General features: G+C 43.8%; 3 protein-coding genes across 4 annotated transcripts in view; all 3 read right to left on the bottom strand.

Moving 5' to 3' along the window:
• Positions 1-2580, bottom strand: part of wdr62 (WD repeat domain 62) — a 66326-nt gene extending 63746 nt beyond the window's left edge. For both annotated transcript variants that reach the window (XM_038973598.1, XM_038973597.1), the window contains exons 1-3: positions 1457-2580; positions 518-609; positions 68-130 (exon numbers count right to left, since the gene is read on the bottom strand). In XM_038973598.1, the coding sequence (XP_038829526.1) occupies positions 68-130; positions 518-609; positions 1457-1594 (293 nt within the window). In that variant the 5' untranslated portion in view covers positions 1595-2580. The remainder of the gene's footprint in view (positions 1-67; positions 131-517; positions 610-1456) is intronic.
• A 383-nt stretch (positions 2581-2963) lies between these two features.
• LOC120028375 (THAP domain-containing protein 5-like) lies at positions 2964-11552 on the bottom strand. Its single transcript, XM_038973599.1, has 5 exons — positions 11396-11552; positions 10127-10310; positions 8514-9265; positions 8078-8264; positions 2964-3558 (listed from the first exon to the last, which is right to left on the bottom strand). Exons 1-5 carry the CDS (start codon positions 11470-11472, stop codon positions 3457-3459), a joined length of 1302 nt encoding a protein of 433 aa, XP_038829527.1. The 5' UTR covers positions 11473-11552; the 3' UTR covers positions 2964-3456.
• Positions 11553-12803: 1251 nt separating this feature from the next.
• The window catches only part of ppp5c (protein phosphatase 5, catalytic subunit), a 33243-nt gene continuing 18695 nt past the window's right edge, over positions 12804-27351 (bottom strand). The window contains exons 8-13 of the mRNA XM_038974058.1: positions 22969-23111; positions 17596-17683; positions 17469-17509; positions 17149-17327; positions 16753-16834; positions 12804-14287 (exon numbers count right to left, since the gene is read on the bottom strand). Of these exons, the coding sequence (XP_038829986.1) occupies positions 14225-14287; positions 16753-16834; positions 17149-17327; positions 17469-17509; positions 17596-17683; positions 22969-23111 (596 nt within the window). The 3' untranslated portion in view covers positions 12804-14224. The remainder of the gene's footprint in view (positions 14288-16752; positions 16835-17148; positions 17328-17468; positions 17510-17595; positions 17684-22968; positions 23112-27351) is intronic.

A 27351-nucleotide genomic window follows, 5' to 3' on the forward strand; every position in this document is an offset into this window, starting at 1 on the left:
TGACTAAATATGACTTCACCCTAGAAGAGAATGAAAACAATAATAAAAACACAAGTAAATATTTCACCTTGAAGTGTTGAGGATGTGGGTCTGTTTGTTCTTCTTTGGGTGTAGGATCACAACAACACACCTGGAATACAAAACAAACTGCATCAGATGACTAGCTACTATAACTTTAGTATTTACATAATGAAGCCTATTCAACAGATACCTTCTTGGAAGTGGTAGTTAGTAACAGGTTAGTTAGAGGACAGTCTTGCAGTTTAGGGTTAGAGACCCACTCCAGCCTCCCTAGAACCTTATTTAACACCTGATTTACTTAACAAATGGCACATCTCAATAGGTGGTCCAGGAGTCCTCTGACATGGCACAAGTGTGGGGGGGGATTTTGTGACATTTTGTTCACACAAACAACGGGTGAGGCCGATGACATCAGAGAGCACCATCAGACCAACTCTTTGAATTGACACCACTTGAATTTTGCAATTGAAGCGTGTGACAGATTAGTAAGTCTTACCCTGCAGGGTAGGCCACCAGGCCAGTGTTGGGGTCACAGGCCAGTCCACTGCTGTTAGAGGTGGTGATGCCCAGGACTCGCTCCAGAACCACCTGGCACACAAATAGACAACACTCACTGACATGATGCACAATACAAGCCCACTCTAATAATGGAGTAGCTACATCACTGCATATAAAGTACCATCCAGTATGCATATGTCTCATGCATTTATTTTATATTGTGTGTATGCTTCAGGTGACAGAAATCTGGAGGCACTATCAGCTCTGAAAAGTTGATGTAATTCTACTTTCCTGTGGATATATTGTCTCAAATTCCTACCGACAAAAATGACCAACCAGAACCGACAACCGGTATTTTAAAATGTCAATTTATTCAACTTTCTGCCTTGTAGAGGTCGTGAGAGAAAACTGTCCTGATTCAAACGCCAATTTCTGCCGGACGTATTATTCAAAGAAATTCAACGTCGGGTTTCCAGGTAAAATAGATTGGTATTCGGTTAACGACTTGACTGTACAGGTTTTAGCAGCACGTTTTTTTCGAGTTGGAAGGTGGTATCCGTAATTGGCAAACGGTTCTGATGGAAAGGGTAGAACCGTCTACCTACTACGGATACCTTCCAACTCGGGAAACCGTTCTGAATCGCCGAGCAGTTCCCAATAAAAAGTGTTCAATCCAATTGTTTGAAAAAGTCTAATAATTGGCGGCCCTATAAAGTACTAACATATGGGCTGCTTCTTTACAGTTACTAGCTAACGTTAATGTTACACGATAGTGTCTTCGCTAACTCCTCCTAGCTGACAACAATCATCTGACTAAGTTAGCTGCATGTTTGGCATGCGAAGAAGCAAGAAAATCTAGCTACAAGAGGCACTAACGTTACAGAACAGAAGTTAGCTAGCCCATTTAGCTACCTAGAAGACATGACAATAAACATACCCTGTTGTGAGTGGTACGCCTTTGACTTTGTTGTCGACTTTTCCGTCGCATGTTTGCGGCTGCAGGGGCAGCATTCACATTGCTAACTCTTTTTGTAACCCTGGAGGTAAATGAATTTAGCCCCGCTCCATCCGCCATAGTCACAGAAATTATTCAATATTTAGCCAAGACGCTGGCTACTTCACTGGCAGATAAATCTCAAATGATGATCCCGTTCGTGACTAACATTAGCCTAAGTTGCTAGCCAGTTTTAGATCCTCATCCGCACAGCAGCCAACAAAAAATATTTTGGGGTTGCCAATGTTAAATTAACGTCAGTCTTGGTCTGACAGTAATATTCGCAGATACTATTCCAATACGTTAAAAAAAAAATCTGATAAAAATAGCTAGCATCAAGTGGTTAAAAGGGTCGATGTCTTCCTTCTAACTTCCTCTGTTTAGAAACACTTCGGAAAAGTACGGCAAGTCAAGAGCGATGAAAACTGAAACTTTTTTTTTTACTTCAACGTCGTTGTGTTGAAACGCGGGACGCAGATTCAAACATACACCGGCTTCTCTGATTGCACTGACGCTGCGCAGAACCTACCGTGACTCTCGCCTGTGATTGGTCCTCCGTGACAATGACGATTGGTTTGAGAGCGTCTAATCCCGCCAATACATTTCCGGAAGCATTGTAAACAGGATTATCATAATTAAATAACTGACTGTTAAAATGTTATCAATAAAATACAAGGGAGAAAAAAAAGGTCAGTGCAAATCAATATTGTATTGTCAATACTTCAACACACAAACAACAAGCTGACGAGCAATTTTTTTCAACATCAAACTAACATTCTGAAAGAAAATAATTACATTTACAGCAGGGGATAAAATTATAAGATTAAACAAAACAGAATACCATTTTTCGTACATTCCCACTGTCCCAGCAAAACGAACTCCAGTGATGTCACTTCACCTACAGACTGACTAATGTCTCTCCAAAATTTAATAACGGACACTGACAAACACTAGTAAAATAATTCATCAATAAGGCCTGAGGGGGTGTGGTATATGACCAATATACCACAGCTAAGGGCTGTTCTTTAGCACGACGCAAAGCAGAGTGCCTGGACACAGCCCTTAGCCGTGATATATTGGTCATATACCACAAACCCCCCAAGGTCAAGGTGCCTTATTGCTATTATAAACTGGTTACAAACATAATTAGAGCAGTAAAAATGAATGTTTTGTCATACCCGTGGTATACGGTCTGTTATGCCAATCAGCACTCAGGGCTCAAACCACACAGTTCATAATAAGAGTTAAGGCTGAAGGCCTGAGGGGGTACGGTATATGGCCAATATACCACGGCTAAGGGCTGTTCTTATCCGCAACACAGAGTGCCTGGACACAGCCCATAGCTGTGGTATACAGTCTGATACCACAGCTTTCAGCATTCAGGGCTGGAAACACCCAGTTTAGAATAAGAGTTAAGACACTAATAAATAATAAAACAGACACTAGTTCATCCAAACAGATCAGTCTCCATCTTCTGATATTCCAAGAATACACAATAAAGTTTGATTTTCACATCACATAAAGTACAGGGTCCATATCAACTAGATTCCTCATCACTTTAGCAAGGTAACAACTACCTATCCCATCTGTCTGTTCTGGACCCTGACCCCGTCCCGTGTCTGTCTGTTCTGGTACCTGACCCCGTCCCGTGTCTGTCTGTTCTGGTATCTGACCCCGTCCCGTGTCTGTCTGTTCTGGTACCTGACCCCATCCCGTGTATGTTCTGGTACCTGACCCCGTCCCGTGTATGTTCTGGTACCTGACCCCGTCCCGTATATGTTCTGGTACCTGACCCCGTCCCGTATATGTTCTGGTACCTGACCCCGTCCCGTATATGTTCTGGTACCTGACCCCATCTGGTCTCTGTTCTGGACCCTAACCTTCTTTCTCTGTCTTTATACAAGGCACGCTGTTTAACCCAATCCGTCATAGAGGTACGCTGTTTAACCCGATCCGTCATAGAGGTACGCTGTGTTGTCCTGTTCATAGATGATGGCCACCGTCTCTCCTGCCTCCGATACAGCAGCACTGGTCTGGATACACACCTGGGAAAGGACAGATACGTTCACGTACAGTTTGACAAATGTTTGGGGAATGTTATCATTATTTATTTATTTTATCAGAGAGATGGGATATCATAAAGCAGAATCAGCTAGCCATCAGTTTGAAAACATTCGTTCTACCAGTATTCTTACTGTTTTGTCATGTAACCCTGCACATTTTATAATCACAGCAACCACAGTGGCAATGTCCTCAGGGCAATGTCCTCAGGGCAATGTCCTCAGGGCAATGTCCTCAGGGCAATGTCCTCAGGGCAATGTCCTCAATCACAGGGACATTGGGATCTTTTCTTTTTTTAACCAGAGGAAGGAGTGCCTCCTACTGGACCTCCGACACCACTTCCAGCAGCAGCTGGTCTCATCAGAACCGACCCTGCTTAGTGGAATGCTGCTGGACTCTAGAGATACAGTGCATTCACATTACAGCAATTTTAAAATTGATTAAATAACATTCTCAATATACAAATCAATACCCAATAATGACAAAGCAAAAACAGGTTTAGAAATTTTAGCAAATGTCTAAAAAATATTTACATAGGTATTCAGACCCTTTGCTATGAGAATCGAAATTGAGCTCAGGTGCATCCTGTTTCCATTGATCATCCATGAGATGTTTCTACAACTTGATTGGAGTCCACCTGTGGTAAATTCAATTGATTGGACATGATTTGGAAAGGCACACACCTGCCTATATAAAAGGTCCCACAGTTGACAGTGCATTTCAGAGAAAAAACCAAGCCATAAGGTCGAAGGAATGCTCAGAGAGGATTGTGTCGAGGCACAGATCTGGGGAAGGATAACAAAAAGCATCTGCAGCATTGAAGGACCAAGAACACAGTGGCCTCAATCATTCTGAAAATGGAAGAAGTTAGGAACCACAGGCCAAACTGAGCAATCGGAGGAGCATTTAATTTAACTAGGTAAGTCAGTTGAGAACAATTTCTTATTCACAATGACCACCTACCCCGGCCAAACCCGGACAACGCTGGGCCAATTGTGTGCCGCCCTATGGGACTCCCAATCACGGCCTGTTGTGATACAGTCTGGAATCAAACCTGGGTCTGTAGTGACACCTCTAGCACTGAGACGCAGTGCCTTAGACCGCTGCGCCACTCGGGAGAAGGGCATTGGTCAGGGAGGTGACCAAGAACCCGATGGTCAATGACAGACCTCCAGAGTTCCTCTGTGATGGTTGTTCTTCTGGAAGGTTCGTCTACCATCTCTGCCTCACTCCACCAATCAGGCCTATATGGGAGAGTGGCCAGACAGAAGCCACTCCTCAGTAAAAGGCACATGACAGCCCACTTGGAGTTTGCTCAAAGGCACCTAAAGGACTCTCAGACCATGAGAAACAAGTTTCGCTGGTCTGATGAAACCAAGATTGAACTATTTTGCCTGAATGCCAAGCATCACGTCTGGAGGAAACCTGGCACCATCCCTACGGTGAAGCATGGTGGTGGCAGCATCATGTTGTGGGGATGTTTTTCAGCGATAGCGACTGGAAGACGAGTCAGGATCAAGGGAATGAGAAACAGAGCAAAGTAAAGCGCGATCCTTGAAGTCCTGAGCGCTCTGGAGCAGGTTCTCAGAATGGGGCAAAGGGTCACCTTCCACCAAGACAACGACCCTAAGCATACAGCCAAGATAACGCAGGAGTGGCTTCGGGACAAGTCTCTGAATGTCCTTGAGTGGCCCAGCCAACATCCGGACTTGAACCCAATCGAACATCTCTGGAGAGACCTGAAAATATCTGTGCAGCGACGCTCCCCATCCAACCTGACAGAGCTTGAGAGGATCTGCAGAGAAGAATGGGAGTAACTTCCCCAAAACAGATGTGCCAAGCTTGTAGTGTCATACCCAAGAAGACTCGAGGCTGTAATCGCTGCCAAAGGTGCTTCAACAAAGGACTGAGTAAAGGGTCTGAATACTTACGTAAATGTGATTTATTTGTGATAAATGTGCAACATTATCTAAACCTGGTTCTGTTGTCATTATGGGGTATTGTGTATATATATATTTTTTTAAATCGAATTTAGAATAAAGCTGTAATGTAACAAAATGTGGAAGGTCTAGGGGTCTGAATACTTTGAATGCACTGTACATTTTTTATATAACTTTCTATTGTCTAGTGTATATATACATTTTCTTTACATTGAGTGATTTTTAGCAGACCCTCTTATCCAGATTGACTTATAATAGTGGGTGCATACATTTTGTTGTACTGTCCCCCATGGGAAACAAACCCACAACCCTGCCATTTCAAGAGACATGCTCTATCAACTGACCCACAACGGACACTACATGGCCAAAAGTACGGGGACACGCCTTCAAATGACTGGATTCGGGCTATTTCAGCCACACGCGTTGCTGACGGGCATATATAATCGAACACACAGCCATGCAATCTCCATAGACAAACATTGGCAGCAGAATGGCCCTTACTGAAGAGCTCATAGACTTTCAACATGGCACCTTCATAGAGTGCCACCTTTCCAACAAGTCAGTCTAATTCCTGCCGTGCTAGAGTTGCCCCGGTCAACTGTAAGTGCTGGTTTTGTGAAGTGGAAACATCTAGGAGCAACAATGGCTCAGCCGCAAAGTGATAGGCCACACAAGGTCACAGAACGTGACAGTCCCTACAGAGTTCCAAACTGCCTCTGGAAGCAACGTCAGCACAAGAACTGTTCGTCGGGAGCTTCATGAAATGGGTTTCCGTGGCAGAGCAGACACACAAGCCTAAAATCAGGAGTACACTTCCTGTCTGAATGCGTAGTGTCAACTAAAGTTTGGTGGAGGATGAATAATAGTCTGGGGCTGTTTTTTATGGTTCGGGCCCCTTAGTTCCACTGACGGGAAATCTTAACGCTACAGCATATAATGACATTCTAGACGATTCTCTGCTTCCAACTTTGGGGGTAGGCCCTTTCCTGTTTCAGCATGACAATGCTCCCGTGGACAAAACGAGGTCCATACCGAAATGGTTGGAGATTGGTGTGGAATTTAGCCTAGCGGTTAAGAGCGTTGGGCCAGTAACCCAAAGGTTATTGTCCCGTATTGTGACATACCCTCTCCAGCAGATGTACCCTCTCTTCATTCAGCAAGTTGTATTGTTGTGTTGTTGTGTTGTCATGTATTGTTGTCGTGTCGTGTGTTGTCTCGTGTAGTGTCGTATTGTAGTGTTGTCGTGTATTGTAGTATTGTTGTGTATTGTAGTATTGTCGTGTATTGTCGTGTCGTCATGTATTGTCGTGTCGTCATGTATTGTTGTGTTGTCATGTATTGTTGTGTTGTCATGTATTGTTGTGTCATGTCGTGTGTTGTCTCATATAGTGTCATTGTCGTGTCATCGTGTATTGTAGTATTGTCGTGTCGTGTATTGTCGTCATGTATTGTCGTGTCGTGTATTGTCGTCATGTATTGTCGTGTCGTGTATTGTCGTGTCGTGTATTGTCGTCATGTATTGTCTTGTCGTGTTGTGTCGTGTATTGTCATGTATTGTTGTCGTGTCGTGTGTTGTCTCGTGTAGTGTCGTATTGTAGTGTTGTCGTGTATTGTAGTATTGTCGTATTGTAGTATTGTCGTGTATTGTCGTGTCGTCATGTATTGTTGTGTTGTCATGTATTGTTGTGTTGTCATGTATTGTGTCATGTCGTGTATTGTCTCATATAGTGTCATTGTCGTGTCATCGTGTATTGTAGTATTGTCGTGTCGTGTATTGTCGTGTATTGTTGTGTCATGTATTTTTGTGTCTTGTCGTGTATTGTCGTCATGTATTGTCGTGTCGTGTCATTGTCGTATTGTATTGTCGCGTCATGTATTGTCATGTATTGTCGCGTCATGTATTGTCATGTATTGTTGTGTATTGTATTGTCGCGTCATGTATTGTATTGTCGCGTCATGTATTGTCATGTATTGTTGTGTATTGTATTGTCGCGTCATGTATTGTCATGTATTGTCGCGTCGTGTATTGTCATGTATTGTCGCGTCGTGTATTGTCATGTATTGTCATGTATTGTATTGATGTGTCATGTATTGTATTGGTGTGTCATGTATTGTATTGGTGTGTCATGTATTGGTGTGTCATGTATTGTCATGTATTGTCGCGTCATGTATTGTATTGGTGTGTCATGTATTGGCGTGTATTGTTGCGTCATGTATTGGTGTGTCATGTATTGTCATGTATTGTCGCGTCATGTATTGTATTGGTGTGTCATGTATTGGCGTGTATTGTCGCGTCGTGTATTGTCATGTATTGTCGCGTCGTGTATTGTCATGTATTGTCGCGTTTGTGTTATGTATTGTCGCGTCATGTATTGTATTGTCGCGTCGTGTATTGTATTGTATTGTCGCGTCGTGTATTGTCATGTATTGTATTGGTGTGTCATGTATTGGCGTGTATTGTCGTGTCATGTGTATTGTCATGCGTATTGTTGTCATGTGTATTGTTGTGTCATGTGTATTGTTGTGTTATGTATTGTTATGTATTGTGACATGTATGACGTACCCTCTCCAGCAGATGTACCCTCTCTTCATTCAGCAAGTTGTTCTGTCTCAGCTGGTTGACGGTGTTTTCCAGACCCACCAGTTTATCCAGGTGTCTCCTGTGTCGCTGCTGCAATACCTTTACCTTCTTCTGAAGCTCTGTCACAATGGCTTCCAGCTGCTCCTTACTCAGGCTGTTCTTATTGTAGCTAACAGAGGAGACGTTCGTGGTTAGAGTTACTCAGGATGTAAAAAAAATAATATCCCATTGAATTTGTTGTAATATTTGAGTCACTCAGATATCACATTAAGGTTGGGGTGACACGGGTATCTTAGCATAACATACTGGCACTAACATTAAGGCTAGCAAAAGTCTGAACACAGGATTTGGGTTAGGCACCAGGCCCAAGACCATCATTCTTAGGGTTAAGGTGTAGAGGGTTAAGGGTTCTCTATACCGGTGTTCCTCCAGTTGGCTTCCCCGATGTTCCATATGGTCCTCTGGAGTCTGCCCTTCCTCCGTCGCCAGTCTCTCCAGCGTGAGGATAAGTGATGCAGGAGAGGGGGGCATGTGCTTGGACACTATTGGCAGTGTGGAGACGATGGGTGTGGGGCTGAGAGCAGAGGACAACACAGTGTCTGAGGGGATGCTGAACTGAGCAGCCCCGCTGGACAGAATGTTGGGGATCGTCTCAAAGTAGGCGATGATCTGAGCCCCACCACCGTGGTCGTCCTGGGAGACAGACAGCTCCTCCTCCATCTCAAGAGAGACGTTCTCCATGACCAGAGATGTCGGGGACAACACAAAATTGCCGACATCTTCCGTCGTTCCGAGGTCATGACCCTCAGTCAAGATGGCTGCTGTGACCCCACTCACCACCTCTTCCAGCCCACCCAGATCCTCTACTGTCTGGAACACAGTAACAGGGAAGTCTCTTGCAGCCCCGTCATGGCTCCTCCCCTCTAATAGTGACAGAGGTGCTGTGTGTAGAAGGCCCACTGTGTGACCAGTCACGTCCCGCTCCTCCAGCAGCTCTGCCTCCTCAGTCGCTGAGGGGTTAACAGTGACCTCATAGAGTGTCACTGTGTTGTCACTGTCTGTGGAGTCGCTAGCTGGCATCCCAACGTCAAAAGAGGTGGTCCGTTGTTTCCTGCCGTGTCGCAGCCTTTTGGATTTCTGACTCTCACTGTGTTCCTCACCTTTACGTTTCTGACCAAATCAAGAAGGGAAAGAGGAAGAGTGTAGTCAAACTTCTGAAACTAATCATTTAAAAAAGCAAAAAAATAATCTAGACTCATGTAGAACTTGAAGGAAGGAACATAAACATGGAGGGCTTTCCCCCATTACATTTAGGTTGACTTCATCAGGGATATCACATTTACGGACAATACTTAGGGTTAGAGTTACTATACAGAGCATTCGGAAAGTATTTTTCACTTTTTCAACATTTTGATACATCACAGCCTTATTCTAAAATGTATTAAAAAAAAATGTTTCCTCAATCTACACACAAAACCACACAATGACAGAGCGCTCAGGACCTCAGACTGGGGTGAAGGTTCACCTTCCAACAGGACAACGACCCTAAGCACACAGCCAAGACAACGCAGGAGTGGCTTCGGGACAAGTCTCTGAATGTCCTTGAGTGGCCCAGCCAGAGCCCGGACTTGAACCCAAACGAACATCTCTGGAGAGACCTGAAAATAGCTGTGCAGCGACGCTCCCCATCCAACCTGACAGAGCTTGAGAGGATCTGCAGAGAAGGATGGGAAAAACTCCCCAAATACAGGTGTGCCGAGCTTGTAGCGTCATACCCAAGAAGACTCGAGGCTGTAATCGCTGCTTCAACAAAGTACTCAGTAAAGGGTCTGAATACTTATGTTAATGTAATATTTCAATTTTTATAAGTTTGCAGAAATGTATAAAAAAAACGTTTTGCTTTGTCATTATGGGTTATTGTGAGTAGATTGAGGGGGGGGGGGAAACAACTTAATCAATTTTAGAATAAAGCTGTAACGTAACCAAATGTGGAAAAAGTGAAGAGGTCAATCCTTTCCAAATCCACTGTACCTCAGTGAGCTGGAAGACAGTGGGCACAGCGTTATTCTCCAGGTAACGAATCCCCCAACGCAGCTTGAAGCTGGAAGATGCAAAATGTTCATGACAGATGTACTGGTGTCTGGAAGGGCTCCAGTCCTCACGACCCATGTTTTTCAACCACTGCTCTAACCGAGCTGGATCCTGCAGTGGAAACCTACAGGGGCAGCAGAACAGTATTACTTTCCAACAACAACATGCTCGAGTCAGCTCATGCCACTGACACACATTGCGAAACATTGACCGTGTGGCACAGGAGATCAGTTAACACATTTATTTTGTAATTATTATTATTTTTTAACTAGGCAAGTCAATTAAATGAATTGTAAATAAGAATTTGTTCTTATTTTATTTCACCTTTATAAAACTAGGCAAGTCAGTTAAGAACAAATTCTTATTTACAATGATGCCTACCAAAAGGCAAATGGCCTCCTGTGGAGACCGGGGTTAGGATTAAAAAATATATATATATTTACAATGACGCCTACACCGACCAAACCCGGACGACGCTGGGCCAAACCCGGACGACGCTGAGCCAATCACGGTCGGTTGTGATACAGCCTGGATTCGAACCAGGGCGTCTGTAGTGACGCCTCTAGCACTGAGATGCCTTAGACCGCTGCGCCACTCGGGAGCCCACACGTCAAATACATTACTTGGTTAGCTAACTAACTATCAATATGGTTTAGCACACGTCATGTGTCAAACTAGTATTAATATTTGAGACACGATTTGTTTATTTCACCTTTATTTAACCGGGTAGGCCAGTTGAGAACAGTTGGGGGATGACCGCGGGGATCTCAGACGATACGAAAGAGAGGTTGAACAGGCTGGTAATAGGGGTTGCATCAATGATAATGCTTGACACCGTCACCTTGCCATTCATAGTAGCCAACTAAACTTAACTGAAGTTGAGTGGCGACTACAGTTCCCATGACAGATACAATTAATACGTGTATCCAAAACTATTGTTTTTGGCAGCCAAAAAATAGCCCGCAATTACACAAGACAATGTGTCATTTCGGGCTAGTCATTGGGTGCTGAAATCAGTAGTTAAAAAAAAAAATCTTATAAAACTTAAATTGTCACATTAAATGTCGTTATTTAAAAAAACGAGTCCACCCACACTAGTCGCCACTTAACTCTATCGTAAATCGGCGAGTTTAATGGTCTATCAATAATATCGAACGTTACTGCTCGCATAGTTACAGTTAATCTAACAACAAATACAGCCATGCTTACTTGTAGAAGCTTTTCCTATCAGAATTGTTATTTCCAGAATCATTCTTGCAGTTCGGTGCAGAACAATACTTGGGCATCTTGTCGACCACCTTGAAGAGTTATCTTTAAAACTGGTCTGGCAAGGTGAGTTGTCAGTTTTGTGATCCACTTGTAGCGTGCGTCAGCTGTTAGCGTGTGTGCGTTACGTCAAAATGATGCGACTCCCATATCACGTGGCGCGCGTTATGCTGCATTCACAACAACTGGGAATGCGGAAATCGCCGACTTCCGAGCGTTCAAACCGGGGAACTCGGGGGGAAAAAAATAGGCTCCGACTGGGAAAAATCTATTTTTTTTTTTAAATTATTTTTTATTTCACCTTTATTTAACCAGGTAGGCTAGTTGATAACAAGTTCTCATTTGCAACTGCGACCTGGCCAAGATAAAGCATAGCAATACAACAACACATACACATACAACAACACACATGGAATTTTAACGATCATTCAACTCGGAATTCCAACTCGGGAAACCTGGCCTTTTTCTAGATTTCCGACTTTCCGAACAGAAGAACACGGATGTTATGATTTGATCTCGTATTTACCGAGTTTTTTTTATATGCGGCATTCAACACACACTTCTGAGAACAGCTGTAGCACAGAACAATGAGCCAGAAATTTCACCGGATGTGTAAATGTGAAGCATCCGGTTGACGTTTCCACTCCCTACCAAATATGGTTATGAGAGGAAGTCCAATGACTGGCAATGGAAGAAGCTGGAGTGAGACGGATTTTAGCCTACAATTCAAATCAAATTCTGCTAATTTTCTCATCGATGAAACATTTAATCTTAATACGGTTTTCCGTTTCCAAAACTTTAAAATCCGTAACAAAGTGGACTGTGTTTTGTACTTTACCCTTTGCCAAAGTAAAAAACAACGTTGTTTTTGGAACGCAAGGACGAGTTTTTGCACACGCGCACTTCAGAGTAGGCGTTTCCTAACGGAAATATGCAAAATCATGCTAGAACGTGCCAATAGGATCTCACTAGATCGCCCTTGGCTCAGCCCACCGCATTGCTTGGCTCTTCCCACTAGGATTCATTCTCTCCCATTGGAAACGACCGGCTCTGGTCTATCTTCAGTTACATATACACATATCTTTGGCTGTAGCGTCATAAAAAGTCATTATGTCTGTTGGTGTCGTTCTTGTAGCTCAGTGGTTGATATATGTCTAAAGACGGTAAACTATACTTGGCTGTTGGTATATGTAAAAAAAAAAAAAAAAAAATTTAAACTATACTTGGCTGCATTAGCAAATATATTGGCAATTTCTTTGAGATGGGTGCATTTCTTGACTGAGAGACAAATCATCACAGACCCTGTACACTGAAATTTCAACATAAATAATCATTCATTTAAAAAAATCACTGGACTGGATTTTTTTTTATTCAATAACTTTTTTCCAAACATGTACACAGCATTAAATTTTAAATGATAATATATATATATACACACACACATACACTTCAGTGTATACCATTATCTTAAAAAGTTTAGGGCCAATATTGGGACACTGCAGCTGTGCGCATGAGAGAGAGAAGGGAGGCTTGGCGTCTGGACGTCTGGGGCTATACATCCACACGACGGCAAAGTCACACTGGTAGACAAAACTAACAGTGGAGCGGGTTGAAGCATCACACTAGTGCTTGGCCTTGTAGCAAAGCAGGTCGGGAGAGAAGAGATATTGTGCAAGAGCTGCCGGGAGACAGGAGAGTGACACTACTGACTGAGCTGAAGAACAGCAACACCCCCCCCCCCCCCAACAGGTAGAGAGGAGAGGTGCAGCAGTGCAAAAATAACAACGGAATGAGGATCAGTTTTGTACATGTTGAATGTGAAGAACCTACAACATCTGACTACTAGTAATGAACAGCACCATGCAGAGTGAGACTGGAGACAAACGACCAGGTTCTTCCCCAAAAACACCTCGTTTTCTCCTGAAAATGCATTCCTAGCTACATTTTCTACACTCACTTTTGCCATACTGTAAAAAATATTTAACTTGAATAAAACTATATTTCACAGGATGTATGAACCAATACCGTAGTATAGACATTCTGCTGTCACACCCCCCCCCCCCCCCCCAACCAGACACACTATAAACGGTGCAGTTGGCCAACCAGGACAACCAACATTATGTATGTTTTACAGTAGCAGAACAGTCAAATATGATTCTTTACAGTTTTGCTGCCGCGTGTTCTTACAAAATCCGACAGTTCCGATCATTCCAGTTCTTATTTAACCATACAGTACCAATACAGTATAATTCATAATTCTAAAATCACTACCGGGAATGAAACCCATCGATAGCCGGGAATGAAACCCATGTGTGGGACCAATATGGACAGAAATTAGGGAGAGATTTGAGTTTTCCAGTTTTAACAAAATACAAAAAAAAAAAAAATGAACACACCCAGTTCTTGACTGTGCCGGTCAAAGATATACATCTCCCTTTCCACCTTAACTGCCATCACACCACCACGTTGTCTACTCTGAACGCAACAAGAGGGATTTATGGGAAACCACTCCCCATTCCTTCCCCCTTGGTACTAACCCTTCAATGTTTTCAGATCTTTAAAAGTGCTGACCCATCAGATGTACAAACATCAAAGAATTAAAAGGTCAAAGGGAGGGGAGGAGAGGGGGGGTAGGGAACTACTGGGGGACAGGCTGGGAGAAAGGGATCCCATGGACCAGTGGGCCCACGGCATGTTGTGGTCTAAGGAAGGAGTGGTGGGTGTGGTCAGCCAGGAGGGAGGTGTCAGACTGAGCGTCGTGGGCGTGGTCTTCTACATCATCCCCATCTGCATCAGAGAGTTGGCGTACGCCATCGGCTTCACATTCGGATGAGGCTGTGGAGGAGAGATGGAGATATTTTATTGGCCGTGGTAACAAATAACGGAAACTTATTTTCCCCCCTCAAAGCTTAAGATCCTGGGGTCCCGTTCACACCTCGATCCCGTTCCCACCTCCCTTCCACCCTCTTCTGAACCAAGCCACTCTCTCTGCCTCACATTTTCTGAACAGCTGAAATAACAAATCCTGCAGCCATTTTTTATTTTTTTTATTTTATTTAACTAGGCAAGTCAGTTAAGAACAAATTCATATTTACAACACAAAAACTACCCCGGCCAAACCCGGATGACGCTGGGCCAAATGTGATGCAGCCTGCAGTCGAACCAGGTACTGCAGGGACACCTCTTGCACTGAGATGCAGTGTCTATGACCACCGCGCCACTCCGGAGCCCATTTGAATGAACAGTCCCACAAATATGTATTGAAGGCTATACAACCCGTCTGTTGTATACAACCCGTCTGTTATAACCAATATTGCAGTTGCACGAGCAGGAAAGTCCCTACACAATACACTGTAGCAAAAGCCATCAGCATATTGTGTGGTGTAGGCTAATCTGTCTCCTATTGGTGATGCTAATCTACATAGTTATTCTGCTTTAGACTGTCTCCTATTGGTGATGATAATCTACATAGTTATTCTGCTTTAGACTGTCTCCTATTGGTGATGATAATCTACATAGTTATTCTGCTTTAGACAGTCTCCTATTGGTGATGATAATCTACATAGTTATTCTGCTTTAGACAGTCTCCTATTGGTGATGATAATCTACATAGTTATTCTGCTTTAGACAGTCTCCTATTGGTGATGATAATCTACATAGTTATTCTGCTTTAGACAGTCTCCTATTGGTGATGATAATCTACATAGTTATTCTGCTTTAGACAGTCTCCTATTGGTGATGATAATCTACATAGTTATTCTGCTTTAGACAGTCTCCTATTGGTGATGATAATCTACATAGTTATGCTGCTTTAGACTGTCTCCTATTGGTGATGATAATCTACATAGTTATTCTGCTTTAGACTGTCTCCTATTGGTGATGATAATCTACATAGTTATTCTGCTTTAGACAGTCTCCTATTGGTGATGATAATCTACATAGTTATTCTGCTTTAGACAGTCTCCTATTGGTGATGATAATCTACATAGTTATTCTGCTTTAGACAGTCTCCTATTGGTGATGATAATCTACATAGTTATTCTGCTTTAGACAGTCTCCTATTGGTGATGATAATCTACATAGTTATTCTGCTTTAGACAGTCTCCTATTGGTGATGATAATCTACATAGTTATTCTGCTTTAGACAGTCTCCTATTGGTGATGATAATCTACATAGTTATTCTGCTTTAGACAGTCTCCTATTGGTGATGATAATCTACATAGTTATTCTGCTTTAGACAGTCTCCTATTGGTGATGATAATCTACATAGTTATGCTGCTTTAGACAGTCTCCTATTGGTGATGATAATCTACATAGTTATGCTGCTTTAGACTGTCTCCTATTGGTGATGATAATCTACATAGTTATGCTGCTTTAGACTGTCTCCTATTGGTGATGATAATCTACATAGTTATTCTGCTTTAGACAGTCTCCTATTGGTGATGATAATCTACATAGTTATGCTGCTTTAGACAGTCTCCTATTGGTGATGATAATCTACATAGTTATGCTGCTTTAGACTGTCTCCTATTGGTGATGATAATCTACATAGTTATGCTGCTTTAGACTGTCTCCTATTGGTGATGATAATCTACATAGTTATTCTGCTTTAGACTGTCTCCTATTGGTGATGATAATCTACATAGTTATTCTGCTTTAGACTGTCTCCTATTGGTGATGATAATCTACATAGTTATTCTGCTTTAGACAGTCTCCTATTGGTGATGATAATCTACATAGTTATTCTGCTTTAGACTGTCTCCTATTGGTGATGATAATCTACATAGTTATTCTGCTTTAGACAGTCTCCTATTGGTGATGATAATCTACATAGTTATTCTGCTTTAGACAGTCTCCTATTGGTGATGATAATCTACATAGTTATTCTGCTTTAGACAGTCTCCTATTGGTGATGATAATCTACATAGTTATTCTGCTTTAGACAGTCTCCTATTGGTGATGATAATCTACATAGTTATTCTGCTTTAGACTGTCTCCTATTGGTGATGATAATCTACATAGTTATTCTGCTTTAGACTGTCTCCTATTGGTGATGATAATCTACATAGTTACTGCTTTAGACTGTCTCCTATTGGTGATGATAATCTACATAGTTATTCTGCTTTAGACTGTCTCCTATTGGTGATGATAATCTACATAGGAAAGTTATTCTGCTTTAGACTATGTAGATTATCATCACCAATTTAAAGGCCTGAAAGGTACTGTAACTAAGTAGATCTACTGTTATTGTAACGTTGGTTAGGATTAGTATGTCAAAGTTATTATCAGATGTACTTACCACAGCAGTGAACTGGTGAAACTCTGGTTTGAGGTCTGATCCTCTGAGGTGGATGTACGCTCCCTTATTAGCCATCTGATCACTTGAGGGAGAGAGAGAAGGAGAGAGGAGAGAGAGAAGGAGGGGGGAGGAGAAGGAGAGAGCGATAGCGAGGGGAAGGGGAGAGCGAGGGGAAGGGGTGAACGAGAGCGAGGGGAAGAGCGAGGGGAAGGGGAGAACGAGAGCGAGGGAAAGAGCGAGGGGAAGGAGAGAGAAGAGAATACTTTTACTGTGATCTTAAATGTCTTTAGAGGGGTTGACATTTGAGAGTCTTACAATAGATATTGTTTAAATCTGGCAATGCAGAAAAAAAATCACTAAAGTTGGATTGAATAGTGAGTCTGTTGCACTAGTTACCAGTAGTTGGGCGCTGAGAAGACTGTGATGCACTTCCCTGAGTGTGTGACCTCATAACCCTCTGCCTTGACCTCGTGACTGCGGACAATGTAATCCAGCTTGTTCTGGTCCAGGAACCGCTCGGTGACGTCAGGACCAAACTGACAGCTCACACCTCGCTTAGAGACAGACCGCCCATTCTGAGGGTCGGGAGGGGGTAGAGAAAGAGAAAATAATTAAATAGACAGATGACATGATGCAGTACAGCTATTTAAACCAGATTATATTATAATTATATTTTGGACAAGAGCGTATTTCTAGGACAGTGCTGGACACCAAACCTGTGGCTGTGGGTCTGACCAGAGAAGATCACACATTGGACCTAAAGAAAACAAAACAGTTGATTAAACAACACTTTAATTCCTAGGTCCTAAATGAGAAAGATATTGATTAATTGATCGCTCTTACCAGAGTCTGGGGGCTGTCTGTTCCTGTCGATCTTCCTCAGATCATCCAGCATCACTCCGTCCTCACTGAACAGCCCTCCGTGCATCACCTGACACAGACAGAACACAACTACAGACACTATTCTCAAAAAATGTCCAGTTCTACCATTGGAAGCCTGAAGGCCTCAGCATGCTTCGGTTAGGCTGGCGCCTAGCAGAACTTGGCTAGTCGAACTGAACGACTGCGCTACATACTCTCTTAAAAGACCTTCGCTGGAAAAACGAGAAATAAGAAATAAAAGTATAGTATCGCAATAGTATCGTTTGTCCATCTTGAGACGCCAAAGCCATTATTCACTTCCTCAAAAAAAGTCAGAATGGATCTAACTCAAGAAATCTGTCATTAATTGACGTTTTTTGCTGAAGAGATTTGTCACACAATTTTACATTTAACTTAGAAATTTGGTGCATAGTTTATCAATGAAAAAATGTGCAGGAAAACGAGTCATCTCTCACTGAATGGCAGACTTTATTGAAGAATCCCTACTGTTGAAAAATCACAGATGAAGGGACTTTTCTTCACAGACGAAAATCACAGACGAAGAGACTTTTCTTGCCTCCAGAAAAATTGAGTGCCGAAACAGCCGAAAAAAATCCTCACCGAAGTCCAAAACTCCACCGAACTGGGCTGGGAAGCATGTGGACGCCTTAACAGAGAACCTACCATGACTTTGCTGTTTAATACACCGTGTGAGGGCTGTCAGGGGTCAAAGGTTAGAGGTCAGGGATACCTAACAGGACTTCGCCGTTGATGCACTGCACCAGAAGTTAGGGTTTAAAAGTCAGGGTTACCTACCACGGGAGAATCTCAATTGCATTAGTTCCTTTTCTTCGCCTCCCTCTCAAAACCCATTGGAGGAGAAGGTCAGAGGGGAGGGACCTGGCTCTCGGATGGTACCGGAGCACAGGCTCTCGGATGGTAACGGAGCACCGGCTCTCCGACCAACAGGCTCCGATACAGCTTCTAACCACAAGCCATAAGACTGCTGCTGCTACTCTGTTCTTTATTTTACTCTTATTATTATCTGTCCTGATGCCTTGTCACTTTACCCTGCCTTCATGTACATATCTACCTCAAATACCTTATTATTATCTATCCTGATGTCTAGTCACTTTACCCTGCCTTCATGTATATATCTACCTCAAATACCTTATTATTATCTATCCTGATGTCTAGTCACTTTACCCTGCCTTCATGTATATATCTACCTCAAATACCTTATTATTATCTATCCTGATGTCTAGTCACTTTACCCTGCCTTCATGTACATATCTACCTCAAATACCTTATTATTATCTATCCTGATGTCTAGTCACTTTACCCTGCCTTCATGTACATATCTACCTCAAATACCTTATTATTATCTATCCTGATGCCTAGTCACTTTACCCTGTCTTCATGTACATATCTACCTCAAATACCTTATTATTATCTATCCTGATGTCTAGTCACTTTACCCTGCCTTCATGTACATATCTACCTCAAATACCTTATTATTATCTATCCTGATGTCTAGTCACTTTACCCTGCCTTCATGTACATATCTACCTCAAATACCTTATTATTATCTATCCTGATGCCTTGTCACTTTACCCTGCCTTCATGTACATATCTACCTCTAATACCTTATTATTATCTATCCTGATGTCTAGTCACTTTACCCTGCCTTCATGTATATATCTACCTCAAATACCTTATTATTATCTATCCTGATGCCTGGTCACTTTACCCTGCCTTCATGTACATATCTACCTCTAATACCTTATCTATCCTGATGTCTAGTCACTTTACCCTGCCTTCATGTACATATCTACCTCAAATACCTTATTATTATCTGTCCTGATGCCTTGTCACTTTACCCTGCCTTCATGTACATATCTACCTCAAATACCTTATTATTATCTATCCTGATGCCTAGTCACTTTACCCTGCCTTCATGTACATATCTACCTCAAATACCTTATTATTATCTATCCTGATGTCTAGTCACTTTACCCTGCCTTCATGTACATATCTACCTCAAATACCTTATTATTATCTATCCTGATGTCTAGTCACTTTACCCTGCCTTCATGTACATATCTACCTCAAATACCTTATTATTATCTATCCTGATGCCTAGTCACTTTACCCTGCCTTCATGTACATATCTACCTCATTATTATCTATCCTGATGTCTAGTCACTTTACCCTGCCTTCATGTACATATCTACCTCATTATTATCTATCCTGATGTCTAGTCACTTTACCCTGCCTTCATGTACATATCTACCTCAAATACCTTATTATTATCTATCCTGATGCCTAGTCACTTTACCCTGCCTTCATGTACATATCTACCTCAAATACCTTATTATTATCTATCCTGATGTCTAGTCACTTTACCCTGCCTTCATGTACATATCTACCTCAAATACCTTATCTATCCTGATGTCTAGTCACTTTACCCTGCCTTCATGTACATATCTACCTCATTATTATCTATCCTGATGCCTAGTCACTTTACCCTGCCTTCATGTACATATCTACCTCAAATACCTTATCTATCCTGATGCCTAGTCACTTTACCCTGCCTTCATGTACATATCTACCTCAAATACCTTATTATTATCTATCCTGATGTCTAGTCACTTTACCCTGCCTTCATGTATATATCTACCTCAAATACCTTATTATTATCTATCCTGATGCCTTCATGTACATATCTACCTCAAATACCTTATTATTATCTATCCTGATGTCTAGTCACTTTACCCTGCCTTCATGTACATATCTACCTCAAATACCTTATCTATCCTGATGTCTAGTCACTTTACCCTGCCTTCATGTACATATCTACCTCAAATACCTTATTATTATCTATCCTGATGCCTAGTCACTTTACCCTGCCTTCATGTATATATCTACCTCAAATACCTTATCTATCCTGATGTCTAGTCACTTTACCCTGCCTTCATGTATATATCTACCTCAAATACCTTATTATTATCTGTCCTGATGCCTTGTCACTTTACCCTGCCTTCATGTACATATCTACCTCAAATACCTTATTATTATCTATCCTGATGCCTAGTCACTTTACCCTGCCTTCATGTACATATCTACCTCAAATACCTTATTATTATCTATCCTGATGCCTAGTCACTTTACCCTGCCTTCATGTACATATCTACCTCAAATACCTTATTATCTGTCCTGATGCCTAGTCACTTTACCCTGCCTTCATGTACATATCTACCTCTAATACCTATTATTATCTATCCTGATACCTAGTCACTTTACCCTGCCTTCATGTACATATCTACCTCAAATACCTTATTATTATCTATCCTGATGTCTAGTCACTTTACCCTGCCTTCATGTATATATCTACCTCTAATACCTTATTATTATCTATCCTGATGCCTAGTCACTTTACCCTGCCTTCATGTACATATCTACCTCAAATACCTTATTATTATCTATCCTGATGTCTAGTCACTTTACCCTGCCTTCATGTACATATCTACCTCAAATACCTTATTATTATCTATCCTGATGCCTAGTCACTTTACCCTGCCTTCATGTACATATCTACCTCAAATACCTTATTATTATCTATCCTGATGCCTAGTCACTTTACCCTGCCTTCATGTACATATCTAACTAAAATACCTTGTACCTCTGCATACTGATCTGGTACTAGTACCTCCTGTATATAGCTCCAGTCTTGTGTATTTTAATCTGCATCGTTGCAAAGGGCAACATCAGTTGTATTCGGCTCATGTGACAAATAGCATTTGATTTGATTACCTCCCTGTTTGATGGTATACTACATGACCAAAAGTATGTGGACACCTGCTCGTCGAACAACTCATTCCAAAACCATTAATATGTTGTTGGTCCTCCCCTTTGCTGCTATAACAGCCTCCACTCTTCTGGGAAGACTTTCCACTAGATGTTGGAACATTGCTGCAGGGACTTGCTTCCATTCAGCCACAAGAGCATTAGTGAGGTCGGGGCACTGATGTTGGGTGATTAGGCCTGGCTCGCAGTCGGCGTTCCAATTCATCACAAAGGTGTTCGATGGGGTTCAGGACATGACAGTCAAGTTCCTTCACACCGATCGACAAACAATTTCTGTATGGACCTTGCTTTGAGCACGGGGGCATTGTCATGCTGAAACAGGAAAGGGCCTTCCCCAAACTGTTGCCACATTTGGGGAAGCACAGAATCATCTAGAATGTAATTGTATGCTGTAGTATTGAGATTTCCCTTCACTGGAACTAAGGGGCCTGAACCATGAAAAACAGCCCCAGACCATTGCTCCTCCACTAAACTTTACAGTTGGCACTATGCATTGGGGCATGTAGTGTCTCCTGTCATCTGCCAAACCCAGATTTGTCCGTCGGACTGCCAGATGGTGAAGAGTGAATCATCACTCCAGAGAACGCGTTTCCACTGCTCCAGAGTCCAATGGCGGTGAGCTTTACACCGCTCAAGCCGACGCTTGGCAATGCGCATGGTGATCTTAGGCTTGTGTGTGTGTAGCTGCTCGGCCATAGAAACCCATTTCATGAAGCTCCCGACGAACAGTTCTTGTGCTGATGTTGCTTCCAGAGGCAGTTTGGAACTCGATAGTGAGTTTTGCAACCGAGGACAGACAATTTTTGCACGCTATGCGCATCAGCGTTCCCATTCTGTGAGCTTGTGTGGCCTACCGCTTCACGGCTGAGCCGTTGTTGCTCCTAGACGTTTCTACTTCACAAAACCAGCACTTACAGTTGACCCGGGGCAGCTCTAGCAGGGCAGGAATTTGATGAACTGACTTGTTGGAAAGGTGTCGTCCTACGACAGTGCCACGTTGAAGGCCATTTTATTTATTTATATATTTTATTTTTGACCTTTATTTAACTAGGCAAGTCAGTTAAGAACAAATTATTATTTTCAATGACGGCCTACCGGGGAACAGTGGGTTAACTGCCTTGTTCAGGGGGCAGAACGACAGATTTTTACCTTGTCAGCTCGGGGGATTCAATCTTGAAACCTTTCAGTTACTAGTCCAACGCTCTAACCACTAGGCTACATGCCAACGTTTGGCAATGGAGATTGCATGGCTGTGTGCTTGATTTTATACACCCGTCGGTAACGGGTGTGGCTAAAATAGCAGAATCCACCAATTTGAAAAGTGTATTACCCAAATTCCAAGTTCAAAATGTGAATTTACTCATCTCGTATTTACGGCTTCACAACTGGTAATTACCAACTTACCACATAGTTATAAACGCCCAATTACCTACCAGGACCTTGCCATTGATGCACTATGCCAGAGGTTAGGGGTCAAAGGTTACTTACCAGAACTTTTCCATTGATGCACTGCGCCAGAGGCAGCCACTGGAAGACCTCACTGAAGAGCGTAAACATCTGAGTGGTGTACTTGGCTTTCACCTCCCCCTCAAAACCATACATCTGGTTCATGTTGTCAGTCTCGTGGTTACCTAGTTACACAGGAACATATGGACCTTAGTTACCAACACAATTTACCCTTCGCTAAGCCCCACTCCCTGAATTATGGGCAAGCAATCGCAACGCTTCGACGGATAGCAACTGTAGTTGAGTCCAACACCTCGGACAAGGTCACGTTGAAAACCCTTGGAAGCCAAGGAGGGCTATAATTTAACAGTGCACCAGAGGTACTTGCAACTACGATACATGAAATACAGAGCCTGTTGTGTTTTTTTAGAATAATAGATTATACTGTTGTTGTATTTGTTAGCTAGCTTGTTAGCTAGGTCTCATTGAAAACGTTGCTAACGCTAGCTGGTTGGCTAGCTCTCATTGAAAACATTGCTAAGGCTAGCTGATTAGCTAGCGCTCATCGAAAACATTGCTAACGCTTGCTAGCTCTCATTGAAAACGTTGCTAAAGCTAACTGGTTAGCTAGCGCTCATTGAAAACGCTAACCGGTTAGCGCTCATAGTTAATATTACTCATTGGCATGTAGCTAAATTGGCTATTAGGAATATAACTCTCATAGGCTGTTGACAAACAATTTGAAAGCACTTGTTAACTCCAAAAGTGGTTAGTAGCTTTGACTGCATGCAGAGTGCCTTTAGAGCCATCTAGTGGCTAGCTAGACTACAAACTTAATTTGACCAGGTTCCCATAAAGCAATTGTAATGAGAGTTCACCACAACATACATGAGTCTCCTGATCAGCAAGGGGTAGTCTGTTTAATTTCATTGTGTATTAAAAGCACAGTTTAAGATCATTGTGAGGGGTTTTCTCCAATGGTTTGAATGGGGAATTGGTCTTCCTGGTAAAATGTTGACCAAGGTCACAAAAGTAACCAAGGGTGGCAAGGCTTAGCGAAGGGTCCATTACACATGGGTAATATAAACATTAGCAAAGAACTGGCCACGGATATACAGTGCTCTTAACTTCCTCTGTGAGCCTACTGACCTCTGAGCAGGTAGAAGGAGGAGCCTACTGACCTCTGAACCGGTAGAAGGAGGAGCCTACTGACCTCTGAACCGGTAGAAGGAGGAGCCTACTGACCTCTGAACCGGTAGAAGGAGTCCGGGAGGAGCATACTGACCTCTGAGCAGGTAGAAGGAGTCCGGGAGGAGCATACTGACCTCTGAGCAGGTAGAAGGAGTCCGGGAGGAGCATACTGACCTCTGAGCAGGTAGAAGGAGTCCGGGAGGAGCATACTGACCTCTGAGCAGGTAGAAGGAGTCCGGGAGGAGCATACTGACCTCTGAGCAGGTAGAAGGAGTCCGGGAGGAGCATACTGACCTCTGAGCAGGTAGAAGGAGTCCGGGAGGAGCATACTGACCTCTGAGCAGGTAGAAGGAGGAGCATACTGACCTCTGAGCAGGTAGAAGGAGTCCGGGAGGAGCATACTGACCTCTGAGCAGGTAGAAGGCGTCCGGGAGGAGCATACTGACCTCTGAGCAGGTAGAAGGAGTCCGGGAGGAGCATACTGACCTCTGAGCAGGTAGAAGGAGTCCGGGAGGAGCATACTGACCTCTGAGCAGGTAGAAGGAGTCCGGGAGGAACATACTGACCTCTGAGCAGGTAGAAGGAGTCCGGGAGGAGCATACTGACCTCTGAGCAGGTAGAAGGAGGAACATACTGACCTCTGAGCAGGTAGAAGGAGTCCGGGAGGAACATACTGACCTCTGAGCAGGTAGAAGGAGTCCGGGAGGAGCATACTGACCTCTGAGCAGGTAGAAGGAGTCCGGGAGGAGCATACTGACCTCTGAGCAGGTAGAAGGAGTCCGGGAGGAGCATACTGACCTCTGAGCAGGTAGAAGGAGTCCGGGAGGAGCATACTGACCTCTGAGCAGGTAGAAGGAGGAACATACTGACCTCTGAGCAGGTAGAAGGAGGAACATACTGACCTCTGAGCAGGTAGAAGGAGGAACATACTGACCTCTGAGCAGGTAGAAGGAGTCCGGGAGGAACATACTGACCTCTGAGCAGGTAGAAGGAGGAACATACTGACCTCTGAGCAGGTAGAAGGAGTCCGGGAGGAACATACTGACCTCTGAGCAGGTAGAAGGAGGAACATACTGACCTCTGAGCAGGTAGAAGGAGGAACATACTGACCTCTGAGCAGGTAGAAGGAGGAACATACTGACCTCTGAGCAGGTAGAAGGAGGAACATACTGACCTCTGAGCAGGTAGAAGGAGGAACATACTGACCTCTGAGCAGGTAGAAGGAGGAACATACTGACCTCTGAGCAGGTAGAAGGAGGAACATACTGACCTCTGAGCAGGTAGAAGGAGGAACATACTGACCTCTGAGCAGGTAGAAGGAGGAACATACTGACCTCTGAGCAGGTAGAAGGAGGAACATACTGACCTCTGAGCAGGTAGAAGGAGGAACATACTGACCTCTGAGCAGGTAGAAGGAGGAACATACTGACCTCTGAGCAGGTAGAAGGAGGAACATACTGACCTCTGAGCAGGTAGAAGGAGGAACATACTGACCTCTGAGCAGGTAGAAGGAGGAACATACTGACCTCTGAGCAGGTAGAAGGAGGAACATACTGACCTCTGAGCAGGTAGAAGGAGGAACATACTGACCTCTGAGCAGGTAGAAGGAGGAACATACTGACCTCTGAGCAGGTAGAAGGAGGAACATACTGACCTCTGAGCAGGTAGAAGGAGGAACATACTGACCTCTGAGCAGGTAGAAGGAGGAACATACTGACCTCTGAGCAGGTAGAAGGAGGAACATACTGACCTCTGAGCAGGTAGAAGGAGTCCGGGAGGAACATACTGACCTCTGAGCAGGTAGAAGGAGTCCGGGAGGAACATACTGACCTCTGAGCAGGTAGAAGGAGTCCGGGAGGAACATACTGACCTCTGAGCAGGTAGAAGGAGTCCGGGAGGAACATACTGACCTCTGAGCAGGTAGAAGGAGGAGCATACTGACCTCTGAGCAGGTAGAAGGAGGAGCATACTGACCTCTGAGCAGGTAGAAGGAGGAACATACTGACCTCTGAGCAGGTAGAAGGAGGAACATACTGACCTCTGAGCAGGTAGAAGGAGGAACATACTGACCTCTGAGCAGGTAGAAGGAGGAACATACTGACCTCTGAGCAGGTAGAAGGAGTCCGGGAGGAACATACTGACCTCTGAGCAGGTAGAAGGAGTCCGGGAGGAACATACTGACCTCTGAGCAGGTAGAAGGAGGAACATACTGACCTCTGAGCAGGTAGAAGGAGTCCGGGAGGAGCATACTGACCTCTGAACCGGTAGAAGGAGTCCGGGAGGAACATACTGACCTCTGAGCAGGTAGAAGGAGTCCGGGAGGAGCATACTGACCTCTGAGCAGGTAGAAGGAGTCCGGGAGGAGCATACTGACCTCTGAGCAGGTAGAAGGAGTCCGGGAGGAACATACTGACCTCTGAGCAGGTAGAAGGAGTCCGGGAGGAACATACTGACCTCTGAGCAGGTAGAAGGAGTCCGGGAGGAACATACTGACCTCTGAGCAGGTAGAAGGAGTCCGGGAGGAACATACTGACCTCTGAGCAGGTAGAAGGAGTCCGGGAGGAGCATACTGACCTCTGAGCAGGTAGAAGGAGTCCGGGAGGAGCATACTGACCTCTGAGCAGGTAGAAGGAGTCCGGGAGGAGCATACTGACCTCTGAGCAGGTAGAAGGAGTCCGGGAGGAGCATACTGACCTCTGAGCAGGTAGAAGGAGTCCGGGAGGAGCATACTGACCTCTGAGCAGGTAGAAGGAGTCCGGGAGGAGCATACTGACCTCTGAGCAGGTAGAAGGAGTCCGGGAGGAGCATACTGACCTCTGAGCAGGTAGAAGGAGTCCGGGAGGAGCATACTGACCTCTGAGCAGGTAGAAGGAGTCCGGGAGGAGCATACTGACCTCTGAGCAGGTAGAAGGAGTCCGGGAGGAGCATACTGACCTCTGAGCAGGTAGAAGGAGTCCGGGAGGAGCATACTGACCTCTGAGCAGGTAGAAGGAGTCCGGGAGGAGCATACTGACCTCTGAGCAGGTAGAAGGAGTCCGGGAGGAGCATACTGACCTCTGAGCAGGTAGAAGGAGTCCGGGAGGAGCATACTGACCTATGAGCAGGTAGAAGGAGTCCGGGAGGAGCATACTGACCTCTGAGCAGGTAGAAGGAGTCCGGGAGGAGCATACTGACCTCTAAGCAGGTAGAAGGAGTCCGGGAGGAGCATACTGACCTCTGAGCAGGTAGAAGGAG

Source organism: Salvelinus namaycush, chromosome 34, assembly GCF_016432855.1.
Source record: "Salvelinus namaycush isolate Seneca chromosome 34, SaNama_1.0, whole genome shotgun sequence".
Classification (NCBI taxonomy): Eukaryota; Metazoa; Chordata; class Actinopteri; order Salmoniformes; family Salmonidae; genus Salvelinus; species Salvelinus namaycush.

Excerpts from the sequence above, each read along its gene's own strand:
- LOC120028375 (XM_038973599.1), bottom strand. The coding sequence starts at position 11,472 with ATGCCCAAGTATTGTTCTGCACCGAACTGCAAGAATGATTCTGGAAAT. Across the intron at positions 9,266-10,126 it reads CTGTCTTCCAGCTCACTGAG|AAACGTAAAGGTGAGGAACA; the intron begins GTACAGTGGATT and ends TGATTTGGTCAG. Across the intron at positions 3,559-8,077 it reads GGGTACATCTGCTGGAGAGG|GTGTGTATCCAGACCAGTGC; the intron begins GTACGTCATACA and ends GTCCTTTCCCAG.